The sequence below is a fragment of the Acomys russatus genome, chromosome 19 (assembly GCF_903995435.1).
Source record: "Acomys russatus chromosome 19, mAcoRus1.1, whole genome shotgun sequence".
In the NCBI taxonomy this organism is placed as follows: Eukaryota; Metazoa; Chordata; class Mammalia; order Rodentia; family Muridae; genus Acomys; species Acomys russatus.
In genome coordinates this window covers 27532204-27549655 of record NC_067155.1, presented here as the reverse complement: position 1 = coordinate 27549655, position 17452 = coordinate 27532204, and the positions used below count along the sequence as shown (strand labels likewise).

The 17452-nt window shown below is 51.0% G+C and overlaps 1 protein-coding gene across 1 annotated transcript; it reads right to left on the bottom strand.

The window, feature by feature from the left end:
* Positions 1-6111: 6111 nt before the first annotated feature.
* On the bottom strand, positions 6112-16598 carry Urad (ureidoimidazoline (2-oxo-4-hydroxy-4-carboxy-5-) decarboxylase). The gene is made up of 3 exons (XM_051162088.1): positions 16355-16598; positions 8012-8395; positions 6112-6245 (listed from the first exon to the last, which is right to left on the bottom strand). Exons 1-3 carry the CDS (start codon positions 16527-16529, stop codon positions 6112-6114), a joined length of 693 nt encoding a protein of 230 aa, XP_051018045.1. The 5' UTR covers positions 16530-16598.
* Positions 16599-17452: the final 854 nt, after the last annotated feature.

The window sequence follows — 17452 nt, the reverse complement described above, 5'->3', positions numbered from 1 at the left end:
CTGCCACTAGGCTGCAGAGGCGGGGAAGACCTGCCACAGGTTAGATCTAGGAGTCTCAGGCCAGCGGCCTTACGTGATTAACGAGTGTTTACAAGACTCTATTAGTAATGACACAGACACCAATGGCTGGAGACGTCGAGGCTCAGCGCACTCCGCGCACAGCCCCCCAGAAACACGATTTGCATTTTAAAAGATAAAGGGGAGGGGGGGAGCTCGCCAGAGGGCAGTGACCAGATCACAGCTAAATATTCAACCCTTTATTGTTAAAGAGCTTCCTTCTTCCAACCTGGTGCACTTTAACCTCCAATCACAGGTTCAAAGAATGAAATCAAGGCAAAAGCCTTGGGGAGAGAAAGCAATCCTGGTGGGAATGTGGGTTTGAAGACACGCGGGAGCAGCCTCGTTCACGCAGTCGCAGGCAGGAGGTGGTCAAGAAAAGAGAAGGGGTGGGGGGGGGGGAGAAGCTTTTACTTTGAGGACATTTCTAGCCAACCGAGGAGGTGACTTGCAGGGAGCTAAGACAGGGGCATTCCTTCCGCTCTAGGATGAGGATGTGAGAACTACATTTATTTCCTTGCCAAAGGAAACCACTCGGAGACCAGCGCCGATGATAAAAGATGATCGTACCTTCAGATTGTGCTTCCGAATTGGTCTTACACTTAAGAGTTGAGTTCAACTAAAGCAATTCATTTTTTGAAAATAAATATAACATTAAAGGGGCCTGGAGGTATGTCTCAGAAGTTAAGAGCATGGGCAGCTCTTCCAGAGGTCCTGAGTTCAATTCCCAGCAACAACACGGCAGTTCACAACTGTCTGTAACTCCAGTTCGAGGGAATCTGACACCTTCCCACCAATGCATATAAAATAAATTATTAAAATTTTTGTTAAAATATTATATTAAAGAACTGAAAACCTCTCCAAAGCCACCATGGCTTACCTTGGAAGGCAGTAATTGGTGCAGTCCAAAGGGATGACTAGGATCCAGATAATTTTTTCTCCCTTGAGCAAGGTTTATTTACTTTGAAATTTCATTCAATTACACTTGGTTTTTATTAAGTGTATTTAAAAAATTTTAATCAAGGAAAGTATTTCTGTCTGCACCTACCCAGTTATTTTTGTCTTAGGTCATGCCCATGACTTAAAAACACATTTTCCTGGGGCCTGGAGAGATGGCTCAGACCTTTAAGAGTACTGCTGGCTGTTCTTGCACAGGACCCATGTTCAATTTGCAGTACCCACTTAGTGGCTCAAAACTGTCCATAACTGCAGCCCAAGGGGACCTGACACCCTCTTTTTACCTCCTCAGGCACTAGGCACACGAGTGGTGCACAGACATATGTGTGGACAAAAGTCATGCCCATACAATGAATACTTTAAAACATTAAATTAGTTTAAACCAGCACTTTCTCCTTTATAAAGCTTTATAAAGTGAAAGTTGTTGTTGTTGTTGTTGTTGTTGTTGTTGTTTTAACAGAAATGTGTTTTTCATCCCAGGGAATGAAGAGGCAATCGATCCACTGGGCAAAATGCTGAGCCGAGACCTGAAGTCTCCTATGGGAGAGCCTTTGGGTGTGGGAGAAAGCCAACCTAGGCCTTTTTCTCTCTGCACTAGGCAGCTTGGTGATGTTGGGGCTGCCACTTCGGACAGGACATGAGGTTACAAACTGCCAGTGTCCAAGCTGGGTAGTCCCATTTTGCAGCTGTGGATGGTGCTGATAGCACTCCTCCCTGGAGCCTTGCACTTGTGGGGCTTCTCTGGGTTTGTGTCCTTGGGGGTGGGGGAGGAGTGGTTTCCTTTACTTCCTTGGTCCCCATCTCGTGTGTTTCCTACAACTTGGGAACCTGCACATTTCCCCTACCCTCTGTGTTTTGTAAGGAACATTAAAGCTGAGGATGGGTCCACAGTCTTGTCCCTCAAGGGGCCAGGGACCCTCGCTGTTCCTCTTTAAAGCCTTCCTGGGTAGCTAGCAGGAACAGCAAGAGTGCCACCGCACTTTCCATGAAATAAACCCATTACAGAAGGAAAGAGCTGAAATGGGTGTTCCCAGTCCCCAACGGGTAGCCAGAATGTGGGGGGCTGAGTAGTAGGCACTGCAGACTTTTGATCTTGGGAGCATCTCCCTCCTCTCCCAGAGACTCTTTGCTCCGTTCACATCCCTTCCCAGGCACAGGCTCTGGAAGCCCCGACGCAAGCCCAGGCTCAGCCTGTGTCTTCAGAATTCAGGCATTCTGGCTTTTCTTTGAAACAATCACTTTATTAGGGACAGCTATTCGCTCAGCCCTGTAGTGGTGGCCACTTCCTGAGTTTTTATGACCCAGGCTGCCAGCCACTAGCTAATTGTCCCTGTTTTCCAGCTGTGTCTCTGCTCTGCCACGGAGAAAGGGCTGCAGCTTGGGCACCCAACTGCTTGGGAGGCAGACAGGGCTACTGTGACAACCGCCCCTCCCCCCCACACACACACCAGGTCAAACCAGGTCCTCCAAGCTGGCGGAGCAACAGAGAAGCCTGGGTTTTATTTGGGGGTGCTTGAACCGAGGAAAGGAAATGATACTAACAGGAACTGGTTTTCTACCTTGCAAAACCTGGCCACCAGGGCAGTAGCCTGGCCATGGCTGCAGCGGCTAGCTATTTGATGAGGAGAAAGGAGCCGGTAAGCAGTGTCCTCTGACAAGCTCTGCAGAGTGAGGATATTGCTAACTCCCACCACTCCCATGGATGGGGCCCAGCTGGGTCCCCTAAAGGGACAGATTGTCCCAGCAGTTCTGACCTCTGGGGAAGGTGGCCAATGGGAGGAAAGTTCTGCATGTCTCCCCATTGGAACAGTTCCAGCAGGTTGGTGGTCCTTACCCGTCCCCTGGAAATCCCCTCTGGGCTGAAGCATGTCCTCTGAAGTGTGGACCCACTACTCAGGCATAACAACAGAGCAAGTGACATCAAAGTCCCTCTTGAGGCACCCTTACCCTCGAGCCGAAGGGCTTAGCGTCTTTCTGGGATTATACTGGTCTGAGCTGAAACTACAAGAGAAGGGATCCGCTCTGGGTGTCCCCAGCTGCGCTGTAGGTGGCTGCCTTCCACACAAAAATCTCTGTCACCAGCCCTCCAGGTTGGGAAAGCTTGAGCAGCCAGGTCAGGAGAAAGTGGGAAGGAAAAAAGATCCAGGTAAATAAAGCTACAGGGAAGACTGCAGAGACAGCCAACCTGGTTACCAAAGGGATGGGTGACTCTTTGTTGCTGACAGCATAGGGGCCACTCCCCATTCCTTGAAGAGGGTCCCTTTTTAGAATCCAGGCTGCCTGGTGGCCTGGGCAGGGGCTCGGAGGTGGGGGAGGGGGACTCCTCCACCAGGCAGATGGGGCACTCCTTTGACCCACAGATCCTTGGCATGGCCCTGCTGTTTGTTCTAGCATCCAAGGACCATTTGTGGTTCCTGCAGCTGAGGAGTGGGTTACCCATCAAACACAGAGCAGGCTACCTCTGTCCATCTCAGCATTTAAGTCTCCTTTCTGAGTCCCATGCAGACATAATTGATCTCAGCAATGAACCCCCGCTCCCACCTCGCCCCCCCCCCCACGCTCCCCGGTGTTCCTACAAACCAGAATCCCCAGGAAAAGTGAGAGAGGGTTTCTGGCGGGTCCTCTCAGCTTGTCAGGCAGAGTGCTGTGGGCGCTGTTCAAACTCTACTTAATTGGGAGCTTGGGACTCTTTCAGCCACTCTACTCAATAGGCAATCCACTCACACAAAGAAAGACTCAATAATGCATGGATTGACCCCCAACAACAGCACTCGGGGCCCTTCTGTGGCCAACTCAGCTAACATCCCTGGAAAGGAAGTCAATAGCGCTGCTCTTTCTGTAGGCCTTCCCTAGGGTCTGCCACCTGTCCCGGTGCATCAGGCTACAATGGAGACCCAGGCGTCCACCCCGAGTGGCAAGGCGGACCTGCAGCTGCTCTCAGCTCTCAGCTGAAGCAGATGTGGTCTCATCTGGCAGACGAAGACGCTTGTTTTCCTCCTCAGCACCCCAATGCCTGGTCCTCTCTAGCTAAGGAAAGCAGGGCAGTGTGGGACTGGATGTTCTGGCTCTGAAGCTGAGGGGCCTGAGCTGGGGTCGGGGGAGGGGAACAGCTGTCTTCTGCCTCTCCTGGAGGGGCCACCAAGCTTTCTGATCCAACGCAGGGAATCTAATGGTTTGTTCTGCTTTTCTGTCCAAAATAATATTCTCCCAGGCAGAAGGTCAGAGAAAACAAGGTTGTGGAGCTTTAGAAATCTGGTTTTGCTCACTAGGTGAACAACACACAGAATAAACAAGTAATAGGGGTTACTTCCCCCCCCCCGTTTGTTCTAAAATTAGTGTTCAGTTTCTGCATAGTAGATGAGAACAGAAAGTGACGAGAGAGCTGTTGAGAGGGAAGGATTTTTGGGGTCTCACAGGCTGGGGAGCTAGCATCTCAGGTTCACAGCCTCGAACATTACCAATGCCTCGGCTTTCTATTAACGTGCATTCATTTATTCACCATGTCTCATGCCCGAATGACCTCTGTTTTTCATATGAAAATCTTTTCCAAGGAAAGCCTATAGCATAAGTTGCATGTGGACAGTGAGGGAAGGGATCAGACGAACCCATCTCCCTCAATTCACAGCCGCTGCCTGGCTGCCTTGGCGGAAGCGGAGGCATGGTGGTGGGCGGGGGTCTCAGAGTCTGCATACTTTGGTTGGTTTACAAAGACCTGAGGTGCCTGGAGATCCTCCCAAGGCCTCACAACTGTGTCTAATGCCGACGACGCTCCGCTCCGGCATCACACAGATGCCACTCTATATCTGATCCTTGCAGTCTGTACAGATGTTAATTATTACTGTATACCTGTCACTGCCACCCTGGAAACATCCCCAGTACAAAACCAGGATTTGGGGTCTCAGAAGCCCCCACCCTCTACACAGGGTGTAGAAGCATCAGCTTCTCCAGTTGCTGGCTGCATCCCATAGGGCTTTCTCTCTGAAGCACCTGTTCACGGGCGCGCACGCTTATCTTTCTACTTGGTGAATGTGTCTGTTTTGTTTTAGTAGCTCCATTCTAAGGTTCCTCTCCAACTGACTGTTACAGTCTCCCCAACTACACTTGTTTCATAGTAAACACTTTCTGGGGTGGAGGGGGAAGATATCATGTCATTATTTAAAGTTGGACCCGACATTCTGTGACTCAACTTGGAAAGGTGTCAGTTTAAACCGAGTGAAGGATACGCATCGAGTCCGTGTCCTCCCCCCTCCCTCCTTCTAACCCGAGCGTCCTTAAATACCAAGGCACAGAATAAGTTTTGAGGTTTTTTTTTTTGTTTTGTTTTGTTTTATTCTTAGATGGAAACGTTTATTAAATGAGCATAGGGAGAGAAGGAAAAGGGGGAGGGGTACCCCAGAAAGAGACAAAGACAAAGGAAGAGAGAAGAGAGGTAAGGGGAGGTGGATAGGAAGAAGAAAAGAGCCAGAATACGTTTTTTAACAGTCCCATCCACAGTCACGGGTTGCAAAGGTGAGCGACACAAAGTCAAAGATGGGCTCCTGACTTCCGGGCTGAGCCTTGTGCTGCGGTCTCTATAGGGGCATTTGCCTGCTGGGCTCGGATGTTTTTGTAAGGGACAGTGACAACGGGGGAGGTGAGGAGCGAAGCACACACCCCCCTCCCCCCAGTGTGTTTACCAGGGGTGAGCCGTCTCGTTTCCGACTGGGGTCAAAACACCCTGTCCTCGAATCCTTATGCTGTCTGGTTCTTTTTCATTTATTCCCCCTTGACGAATTCGTAAGTAAAAAATTATTTTTCCATCAAATGCAAACCAGTTAACCCTGTACCCTCCTGGTGTTTGCTGGGCCCACGCGAGCGAGCGAGCAAGCGCCTTGTGGTGCCTGCGGCGCAGACTCGTCTCCCGCGTGCTGCGCGCTAGAGGAGAGGGGCAAGGACCAGCGCCTGGCTCGGGCTTCTCACTGTTGGAGCCCAGATAGGGAGGAAGAAAACTGCCAGCCAGCCCTCGGCAGCACCGGTCACCCCCGCCGGTGGACGCGGGGAAATGGCCTCGGTCGCTAGGCTCCCTAGAAAGGGCCCTCAGTTGCCGCAAGCCTTCCTTCACTTGTCCCGGATGGCGTCCTGCGCACGTCTCACATCCGGCGCTGGCCTTCGGGCTGCCAGCGCTCCGCTGTCTTCGGAAGAATCTTCGAGTACTCGCCCTTGTCCCCTTTCCCGCAGGGATAAGCTCGCAACTGTTGAAACGTTATGCCACTGGACAGACTGGGCGATCGCAGAGAAGCAGATTACCATCTAGGATTCTAAAAATAGCCCTGGGAATCTCGTCCCGTTGGATTCTCCGCATCGGTCGGCTTAGCAAGTTTACATAAAGAGGGTGGGATCTGCATTTTAGGGCCCATTTATCTAAGGGTTGGGTTTACCGCAGGGCTAGGCAGAATACTTTTGAGTATAGCGGATGATTTTTTGAGTTCTTGGCCTGGCATAGGTGCGTCTGTCTGGCTCTGTTCTCTTCCTGTGTGTGTGTGAGAGAGATGGGGAGAGGGGGCGGGCAGAGCCACGGAGTGCTGGCCCCCGTGGGCACCTGGTGTTTCTATCCCTGGGGGTGGATCAGGCAGGCCTAAGATGCTTACTGAGGACAGGCAGCTTCCGAAGAAGCATCCACTCCCCACATGCACCCCGTTTCTCTTGCCCTCACTGCTCAGGAAAACAGATGAGGTAGCAGAAGCAGCAGGCTCCTTTACCTAGACCGGAGTGGCCCAGGAGTGTTTCTGGGGACCTTCATGCCTAGAACCCAGAGCTCTTAATGGAAAAGAGCGAGAGGGTATTTTGTTTTAGTTTGTTGTTCACTAATAGAAAAGCAACCCTGTTTCTCTCACCTGACTGTGTGCTGGGGGAAGCCAGGGACCGTCTATTCCTTCCTCGCCTGGGGAAGCCCTTAAAGTAGTATTCTTTTGTTGTTACTTGTTTTGGTTTTTCGAGACAGGGTTTCTCTGTATAGCCTTGGCTTTCCTGGACTTTGCAGACCAGGCTGGCCTCGAACTCACAGCCTGCCTCTGCCTCCCCGAGTGCTGGGATTAAAGGTATGCCAGGCTAAAGTAGTTTTTTGGGGGGCTATCTCTTTCTTCCTGGGGCAGTTGGTGTGTGTGTGTGGGGGGGGTGTTGTCCTGGCTCCTCCTGCTGGCCTTAGCAGGCTCCAGGCTGACAGACTTCCGGTCTGACTTGTTCTAGTGGGAGGATTTCTATAGGCACCATCCTTAACCCCAATATAATCAGCACTATGGGATACTGGCTTTACCCTGGGAGCCAGACCACCCAGGGCTGTCCAGTAGTGCTACTGTAATATTGGGATGGCTTGTCAGGACAGGACAGTACAGTCCACCACTGAGGGCTGATCTAGAGGGACAAGGGTGACACTGTCTCCTGATCATCAAATCTTCCAACCAGGATGGGGGCACAGGCGCGCGCGCGCGCGCACACACACACACACACACACACACACACACACACACACACACACACACGGCATCTTCCCCAGCCTGGAAGTTGAGTCCCCCACCTGCTGGACCAAAACCTCTCTTTTTGGATTTTTGCTTCCTAACGTTTTCATAGGCATCTCAGAGTGAGACAGTCACTTCTGCTGCCAGTATCAGGCGAATCAAATGACCACTATGGGATGCAAGCCCCTCTTTTTCGTGCCTTTTGCCTTTTCAGTTCCTGCTTAGCAGGAGTGAGTTAGAAGCTTTGGAACCCTTCAAGGCTGTAGCAGGCGAGTGGAGACTTGGAGCAGCCATCTGGATAAATCCAGGGCAAAGCGCTAACTGCTCTAGAATCTGACATATTTTGGCGACGCGTGCTCGTGTAGATGGGTGCACAAAGGATGCATTACTCGTGTGATACTCAATTCTCCGCTTCCTTTGTGTGGGTGTATGGATTGTCCTTCCAGGCCCCAGCCAGCTTTGGGCTCAGGGTGTACTAGCGCCAAGTCCTGTCCCTGGCGCACCCTGCTGTTTTTCTGATTCCCAGGCCCGTGGCGGTTCCACCCTGGCAGGGTTGGCGCTGCCGAACAAATCTGCCAGGCGCAGGTGGCCGATCTTCTTCACTTCGCCCAGGGCAGTGCGCAGCTCGGACTCGGGCTGGCAGTGCAGCCGGCGGGCTAGCTCCCTGGGCACTGCGGCGCGGTCGCTCAGGCGAGCTGCCAGCACGAACGGAAAGCCGAAGCGCTCGCGGTACCGGGCGTTGAGGCGCTGCAGCTGCAGCCGGTCGTCGGCGTCCAGGCTGGTGAGGCCGGCGTGGCTCTGTTCACGCTGCGACTCAGGGGTGAGCGTGCCCCGCTGCAGATCACGGCCCGCTAGGTCCGGGTGACAACGCAGGATGCCCTCCTGGCCTGCCGAGAAGCACAGAGACACGGATAACCCCCCTGCAGATTCAGAAAGCCCCGCTGAGTCCCCTGGTAGTAGTGGTGTCCCTCTCCACTAACGGGATGGGGGCTCCTCTGTCCCCACCAAGACCGGAGGGCGGGGCACGAGTGACAGGTTTGGCCTTTCTAGACCTAGGGGATCTTGGAGAGGAGAGAGGGCAGTCGGGGAGGCTGGGAATTTACGACCTGCTTCTTAGAGAGCTGGGGAGCGATAAGAGGTCCCAGTTACTCCTATCTTTTCAAAGTCTTTTGCTCTCAGGGGGGGCTTTGATGTTGAAAGGGGGCCGGATGCAAGGGCCTGAAGACTTCCGCCAAAAGTCCTGGAATGGGCTTCGTTCTGTCTCAAAGGAGAAAAGGCACGGGCGGGGAGGGTCTAGGGGATAGTATCCACGGGCTTGCCCAGATTTTGAGACTTGGAATGAAAGAACCTTGCAGATTAACCGCAAAAACAAACAAACAAATAAACAATTTCACCAGAGCTCGCCGGTCCTTGAAATAAAGCCGCTTGCCTTTTTGTTATTGTTCGTTTAGTTTGTTTGTTTGTTTTGTTTCTTTAATTAGGACCACCTACTTTCTGGAGTTGTGTTGTTACTCCTCCGACTGACTTCAGATCCCTAAAGAGCGCACAGGAACGAAAGCTTTTGTTCTTCTAGGCCTCAAACCGGAAAGCCTAGCTGTAACACCCCCGGGGTTCTAATTCCTACTCCCAGGGACTCTAGGGGTGTCCCTAGCAAGGTCGTGTCCTTTAAACGCCCCAAAGAACGAAATGGAATTCTGGGGCTTAGACACGATTTCCAATGTGGTCAGAACAGCCCTTGGTAAAAGAAGGGCAGTGAGTATGGATAATTACAATTTCCCCACACCCTGCCACCTAATGCACACGCATTTCGTGGTAGTGGGAAACCCAGGAAAACGGAACCACAGGGTGCAACTGCCTTCTCCCCCCACCCCCCCCCCCCCCCACCCCCATCTCCACAAAGCAGGTGTCTATCTTTGGCAGTAGGAATAAATGGGGCTTTGTTGGAAATGGGAAATAATGAAAACGTTCTTTAGCAAATTGTATCTCAAGACTCACAAAGAGGAAAATCCCCTTTAAATGTAGGGCAGCCTCCTCTTCCTCAAACGTAGCCCCCACTTCACCCTGCCCCCCTCAACATCACGGAAAGTAAAGCCTGTGCCAAAGGTAACTCATGACTAGTGTCCTGAGAGCCTTGGATAAAGAACTCCAGCTCCAGAGAATCTGACTATTTCTTCCGGCCCCCTTGGGCACCACGGCGCACAAACAACTGGCAAGCGATCACACACACGTAAATAAGAACAAAAATTAAATACATTTAAAAAAAGAATATTCAGCGAAGGCTCAGAAAACAAACGTTAGATTATTGGCCCAAGATCGCACCGTGCACCTATACCCTTTAAACCCACAGCCCCCTTTAATGACTTGTCTGGCCCTGTAAAGCAAAGTTGGTCATAATCCCACCCTTCCAGCACCATTGTTTTTTTTACTCCCCTTTCACGGGTACCCTAATTCTAGGCCACCTCCATCAGGAGTATCTAGTTTTCTCATCTTCCTTATAGCCAAACTTTCCCGTGTTGTGCGAAAGTGTGGGTGTTAAATTCTCTATCCTGGGGGTCAGGGGCAGTCCGAGCTACACCGCTCAGGGTAGGTTAACCCCACACCCACCCAATGCCAGGATAGGCTCGAAGGGATGGATAAAGGACTGCGCACCCCCAAGCCATCCTCTCTTGTTCAGACTTTTAAAGCAGCCTCTGGCCCCTTCGCTCAGGGGGATCCAATTGCTCCACTGTGAGAGCTGCTGGGTCAATCCAAGCTGCCAAGGAAGTAGTTATAGATAGGATTCTGGGGATGGGTGGGGGTGGCGGTGACGGTGGGATGTCTTTTCTCTCAGTCCCTCACCAGCCTCCCAGCACGCATGCGCATGTGTGGAGCAAGTGGCTGCCTAGCAGCGCCGCCCCACAAACCTCTTGCCCTTACACCTCACTTCTCACTCCTCCTAGCCTTTATCTTCCCTCTTGAAAGCATCGCCTGGGTTAATGTTTGCCCAGCAGTGAGATGTGTTTTCCACTCTTGCAGAGAGGACAAGGGGTGGGAGAGAAAAGAGGCCTAGAATAGGGCAGAGCAAAGGGCAGAAGAAAATATGCTAAATTGGGAGGGGGAATTTACACACACACACACACACACCACCACCACCACCACCACACACCACTCACGCACGCACGTGCAGTTGTCTGTCAGCGGCACATAAGAAGAAAAAGCTGACCTCTGGAAGGGTAGCCTACCCAGAAGAAACAAAGCTGGTTTGCCCAGCAGAGGACCCCATCTTCGCTGCTCCAAATCACTGATCCCTTGGCTACTGCAGGGCACAGCACCCATTTGCCTATGGGCCCACAGCAAGGACCTGTCCTAATTCCCACAACGCTATCTCCTTCAAGGTATCCCAGATGAGACCATTATCCCCAGTGGGAGGCTAGAGAGTGGGTAGTCAGCTGCGTGCCTGCCTCGCCTCATTGGGTGGCCAGCGCTGGGTGGGCACACCCACCTCACACCCACCTCCTAACATCTGGTCTTTCCAGGTATGTCACAGGGCATTGTGACTAGAGTAGGTGCAGGTAGCTCTTACTTACCGAGAACACAGGACACAGATGTCTGCATGTGGAAGACTTTCAATCCTTATGAATCCATAGGAGAAGGACAGACACCAGTGTCCCCTGAGCAAGAGGCAATGGCCCAGAAGCCCATGATGGCCACTCCTGGCACAATGGATGGTCTGTGTCTTTCTAGGAAGCACCAATTCCCTTACTAGTGTTCTTCTGTTAAATTAACTCAGTTATTCTAAAAGAAACTCTTTTCCAAAAATTTATCTTATCTTTAATTTTTGTGTGTTTACACATGAGTCTGTGTGCACGTAAGCGCGCGCGCGCACACACACACGCACACACAGTACCTGTGGATGACCTTTGTGAGCCCTGCATGTAGGCACTGGGCACTGACATAACTGGAGCTTCTGTAAGAGCAGCATTTAGCCTTAATCTCTGAGCCACTTTCTCTAGCCACCTTGTGCTTCTGGTGACGGGGTCTCATTTAGCCAAGGCTGGCCTCGAACTCCTGACCCTCCTCTCAAGCCCTGGAATTACACATACACATTTCCCCACTGAATTTCTACTTGTGATTTCTTTGGTTTTGGTGTGTGTGTGTGTGTGTGTGTGTGTGTGTGTGTGTGTGTGTGTGTGTGAGCGCACGTGCGCGCGCGCATGCTAAAGTGAGAGACATTTAATCCCATGGGACTGAGTTTCCTGGTGGTTTTCCCACAGGGTGGATGCTGGGACCCAAACTGAGATACCTTGCAAGTCCCACTCCCTAACCACTGAGCCACCTCTCCCACTCCCTAACCACTGAGCCACCTCTCCCACTCCCTAACCACTGAGCCACTTCTCCAGTTTCTGGTTTTAGTGTTTTGGGTCCACTTGCGGTTTCCCCTCTCCCCCTCATGCTTCACTTCTGTGACGTCGTGGGTGTGGTTTCCCCACCAGACCCTTCTTATCCTCCAGCTACTGGCAACTCGAGGTAGACCCACTTATTCCAAGGGTATAAGTCAAGTTTCCATCTTTCCTTACATCTCTGCCCTTCTCGCTCCCACATCCCTTACTGTTGACTTCCTTCCTCACTCCTCCACACACTTCACCCTGCCAAGTCTCTGACTCCTCCCACAAACCAAGCTGCCCTCATGGCCTGCGCCCAACGCCTATGCCATCATCTTTCCTCCAGCCTGTACAGAGCGTGTCATGTGGCCCTCCCGGCCCCTCACATGCCTGTTTTTGTCTCGCTCGGCCTGGCCCAGATATAGTGCTAAAGAGGCAGGACTCACATCTCTCCTTTCTGTAGGTATATAGTAAGTGTTCTCACCCACGGGGGTTTTCCTTTTGTTTCTTTTCCATTTTTCTTCAGAGACAGGGTCTCTTGTGGTCCAGGCTGACTTCAAACTCTCAGGATGACCTTCTTGCCTCTGCCTCCCAAGTGCTTGGGGCACAGGCATGGACCTCTACAGACGTGGACCATGGTGCCTGATTATACCGTGTGCTGGGAATCGACGCCAGGGCTTTATACATCGTAGACAAGCTTTCCACTAAACTCCACTCAGCCACCCCCACCCCCAGCCACCCAGACTAAGTACCAAGGGGATTGTCTTTAGCTTTTGTCAGTTTTGATCTCCCTCGAGCGAACTCACCTTAAGCAGAGGCCAAACAACCCGTTCTCTCACTTTTAACCACTGCAGTAGCATCTTGACCCATTTCCCTGTGCCTGATGTCGCCTCCACACAACTTGTCCAAAAAGTCCACACAATGAATGGTATTGGTATGGCAAAGATTTAAGTGCAGATACACACACAGACACACACACACACACACACAGACACACACACGAGGGTGTGCTAGAGTCAGAGTGAAGACAAAGACACAAGCAGAGACAAAGAGCCAGAAGGAAAGAGAGAGAGACTGAGAGGGGAAAGAGAGGAGGAGGAAGGAGGGGGCACAGGGAGAGAGGAGTTTGGGAGGTCGGCGCTGGAGATAGAGCCCTGAGCCTTGGACCGCACGCCCTAGGAATGCAGCTTAGCTTACGGGTTTGCTTCCCCAACCGACTCTTTGACTTTGGACTCAAATAAGTACTGAGTCAGTCGAGGGTCTCCAGTACATGTTTTAATATTTCTTCCTTTTCCAGAGCTTCCGCTTAGGTCATGGCAAGAGATGCGGCATTGTCAGGGCTCGAGCCCAACATTAGTCCTGTACTGCCACCTGCTGGCCACTGTGCATCATAGCGGAACCTAAATGAAAGGTCCATTTTACTCCAAAAAAAAAAAAAAAAAAAAGCAATTTTCAGTTTTTTGTATGAAAGGAAGTTTTTTGTTTGTTTTTTTATTTTGTTTTTCAAGACAGGGTCTCTCTGCGTAGCCTCGGCTGTCCTGGTACTCTCTCTGTAGGCCAGGGTGGACTTAACTCACAGAGATCCACCTGCCTCTGGCTCTTGATTGCTTGTGCCACCACTGCCCAGAGGGGTATTTTCTTAATTGTTGATTGATGAGGGAGGGCCCAGCCCACTGTGGTGGTGTCATGCCTAGGCAGGTGGGCTTGGGCTGGATTAGAAAGGAAGCTGGGGGTGGGGGGTGGCTGGAGAAATGGCTCAGAGGTTAAGAGCAGTGGCTGCTCTTCCAGAGGTCCTGAGTTCAATTCCCAGCAACCTCATGGTGGCTCACAACCATCTATCATGAGGTCTGGTGCCCTCTTCTGGCAGGCACACACATATGCAAGCAGGATGTTATACACATAATAAGTCTTAAAAAATAAAATTTAATTTATAGAAAGGAAAGGAAGCTAAGCAAGCCAGCAGGCAGTGTTCTTCCACGGTCTCCAGCTTTTGCCTTGAGCTCCTTGCTCTCAACAACAACAACAACAACAAACCGGCTTTGGATTGAGCTGGAGTGAAGGTTCTTGCACAGGACCTGAGTTCAGTTCCCAGCACCTACACCAGATGACTCACAACTGCCCATAACTCCATCTCCAGGAGACCTGACACCCTCTTCCAGCTGCATGCTTGATGTGCACAGACATACACTTTGGCACACACAGTCACATACATACACAGTCACACACATAAATTAAAAATCATGCTGGATTTTGTGTGTGTTTTGTGTTGCTGCTGTTTTTTTAAGACAGGGTTTCTCTGTGTAGCCTTGGCTGTCCTGGAACTCACTCCTGTAGACCAGGCTGGCCTCGAACTCACAGCAATCCACCTGCCTCTGCCTCCCCAAGTGCTGGGATTAAAGGCGTGCACCACCACCACCCGGCTTGGATTCATTATCTTTAAAACGAACCTTCAAATACATTGAGGTTTCCAACAACCTAAAAGGGATTGAATGCAGCTCGGGGTTAGAGGGCTTGCCCAGCATAAGTGAGCCTCTTAGTTGATTGGTTTTCAGAACACGAACACACACACACACAGACACACACACACACACACACACAGAGGTCTTCTTTCCCTCTTCCGTCAGCTGTGGGCGTGGCTTCCATGGTGGCTTGAATAGGAATGTCCCCACAGGCTTATGTGTTTTGAATACTCGCTTCCCAGCTGCTGGCATTGTTTGGGAAGGTCTAGGGCAGTGGTGACAACCTTCATGATGCCTTGACCCCCTAATACAGCTCCTCGTGTTCTGCTGACTCCCCAACTATAAAATTATGCTGTTGCTACTTCATAACTGTCATGTTGCTACTATTAGGAATCCTAATACAGTACTTAATGTGCAGGGCATCTGAGATATGCCCCCAACGGGGTTGCGACCACAGGCTGAGAACCACTGGTTTAGGAGGCGTGGGGTTTTGTTTGTTTGTTTGTTTGTTTGCCCTCTCTTTCTGCTTCTGGGGGACTGCCAGCATGTCCCTACACTTCTGCAGTCTGACGTTGGTTCCCTTGCTTATTTGTCTGTTAAGACAGGGTCTCACTGTGGCTTAGTTTAGCCTGTAACTCATAATGATTTTCTTCTCTTACCCAAGTACAGGCTCGGGATACTATGCTGGGCTCCAGTGTGACACACACACACACACACACACACACACACACACACACACACACACACTTCAATTTTATATGTTTGAGTGTTTTGTCTACATGTATGCCTGTGCACCACTTGTGCTCTTGGTTTCTGCAGAGGCCAGAAGAGGACCTCAGGATACCAGATTTTTGGAGATCAAAGCCTGTGTGAGCAGCTGTGTGGTAAATTTAGAATAAAGGCTCTCCGGTCCTCTGGAAGAGCAGCCAGTGCTCTTAGCACCTGAGCCATCTCTCTAGTCCTGTTTGATTTGATTCTACTTTTTTAAAAAAAAATTTTTTTTTTTTTTTTTTGGTTTTCCGAGATAGAGTTTCTCTGTGTAGCCTTGGCTGTCCTGGACTCGCTTTGTAGACCAGGCTGGCCTCGAACTCACAGCGATCTACTTGCCTCTGCCTCCCGAGTGTTGAGATTAAGGCATTCGCCATCAATGCCTGGGCTCCTGTTTGATTTTATAACGGTACCCTGCCCTCTTCCTGGGTAAGTTCTCATAGGAAGACATGCAGCTGAGGGTGTCACAGCCATGCAGGCAAGCACACCCTCCTGCCTGAAGTCTGCAAAGGATCTCAATGGCAGGTGACCCTTACGCCCTGTCCTCGTTCCCCAAGGGCATGCCAGGGTTATTCTCAGATTCCAAAGTGGCCTGTGAGCAGGGACCATGTACCTTTGCCCTCTGTGCCATGCAGGGTAAACCTCTACCTTTTCCCCGCCCACCCCACCCCCACGGCTCAGAGTGCGTCAGTGTTCCCTCTCTTGCCAGAAAACACGGATTCGCTTTAACCGTTCTTCATGGGATCTGAATGAATGCACTTTCCTTGTCTGGTTCAAACTGCCCCTTCCTAGTAACCACGGCAGTGATTTGCACTCCTGTCAGGGCCCCTGAAGTGTACTCACTGCCTCCTTGCCCGTTTCCAGAGCATTGCTGAAGCCCTTCCTAACCTCCAGGCTCAAATATTAATTCACCATGTTGTTTGTTTGTTTGTTTTTTGAGACAGGGTTTCTCTGTGTAGCCCTGGCTGTGCTGGACTTACTCTGTAGACCAGGCTGGCCTTGAACTCACAGAGATCCGCCTGCCTCTGTCTCCCGAGTCCCGGGAGTAAAGACGTGCGGTGGTCTTGTTATCCTACCCCATACATTCTGTTATGTCTGCCTTTCAAGAGCGTAGCACTTGAAAGGATGTTGCTGACCCTTCCAATAATCCCAGCTAAATAACTGTAAGTATAATTAACGACAAGGCTAAAGTAATATAAAATATTTTTATATACGGTATTAGAAATCACTTTGCACGTAAGATTTCCCCAAGTCTCACCTGATCTTGGAAGAGCATCAATAAAGGCAAAGAAGTGGTTTTCTAAGTCTTCCAAGCCAGAGAAGGGACGCTGGGACCAGACGGCAGCTGCAATCAGGGGACACTTTTCAATGACGTTCCCAAACACATCCACAAATTCACCGAAGTCCATGGCGTTGACTTTCTCTATGTCCATGGCTAGGACTGGACTGGAGGCACTGTGGTGCCCTGCACTCTGCTCTCATCAACTGAGGGACACTGACTCCCCCTCACCGCATTGTATTTGCTGAACACACAAGCCTGCCTTGTGCAATAGCGGCTGAGGCTGGTTTAAAAGCCTCTGGGAGGAGTTTATCCAGAATGTTCCTGCAACAAGTGAATGCAGGTTCAAGGGTTTTCTTGGTGGTAGGGGGTGATGTGTGTGTGTGCTGGGGACAGAGCCGGGGCCTTACACATGCTAGACAAGCGCTGTACCGTGGAGCTATGTTCCGCCCAGGCTCAAGGTTATGACCGAGAGAGCAGAGACTCCTGCATACCAAATGTTTCCACCCAAGGCATTGCCACAGTCAGAGGCAGCAGTGGCTGTATTTTACGAGGCATCTTGTTTTGTGTGCAGGAGTATTCTTCCTGCCATGCATACCTGGTGCCCACAGCGGGATCCCCTGAAATTGGAGGTACAGGTAGTTGTGATTTACCCTGCAGATGCTGGGAACTGAAGCAGGCTTGTCCCTGACGAAGTTCCTCCTGACAATCCAGGCAGGTCACAGGTCCACCCGCTTGGACGTTGACTTCTCATCCATCCTTGCTGTTGCTCCAGAGGACCGGTATCATGTTTTAATCTATCTTTGTATTAGCAAATGCTTAATACAATATATATTCAGTTAGTGTGAATCAGACAGAATAAGGTGCTGCAGGTGGAGGCATGTGTGCACACGCGAGTGTGCAGGAAGAGGGGGCAAATCTGCCTCCAGGTTCCTGCCTTGAGTTCCCCATCTCAGATTCTTTCAATGACAGCCTGTAGACTATAAGCTGGAACAAGCTGTTCCCTAGAGGGCTTTGGTAAGTGCTTTATCATAACAGCAGTGAGGCAAACAGGTGACAGCATGGCAGAAAAAGCTC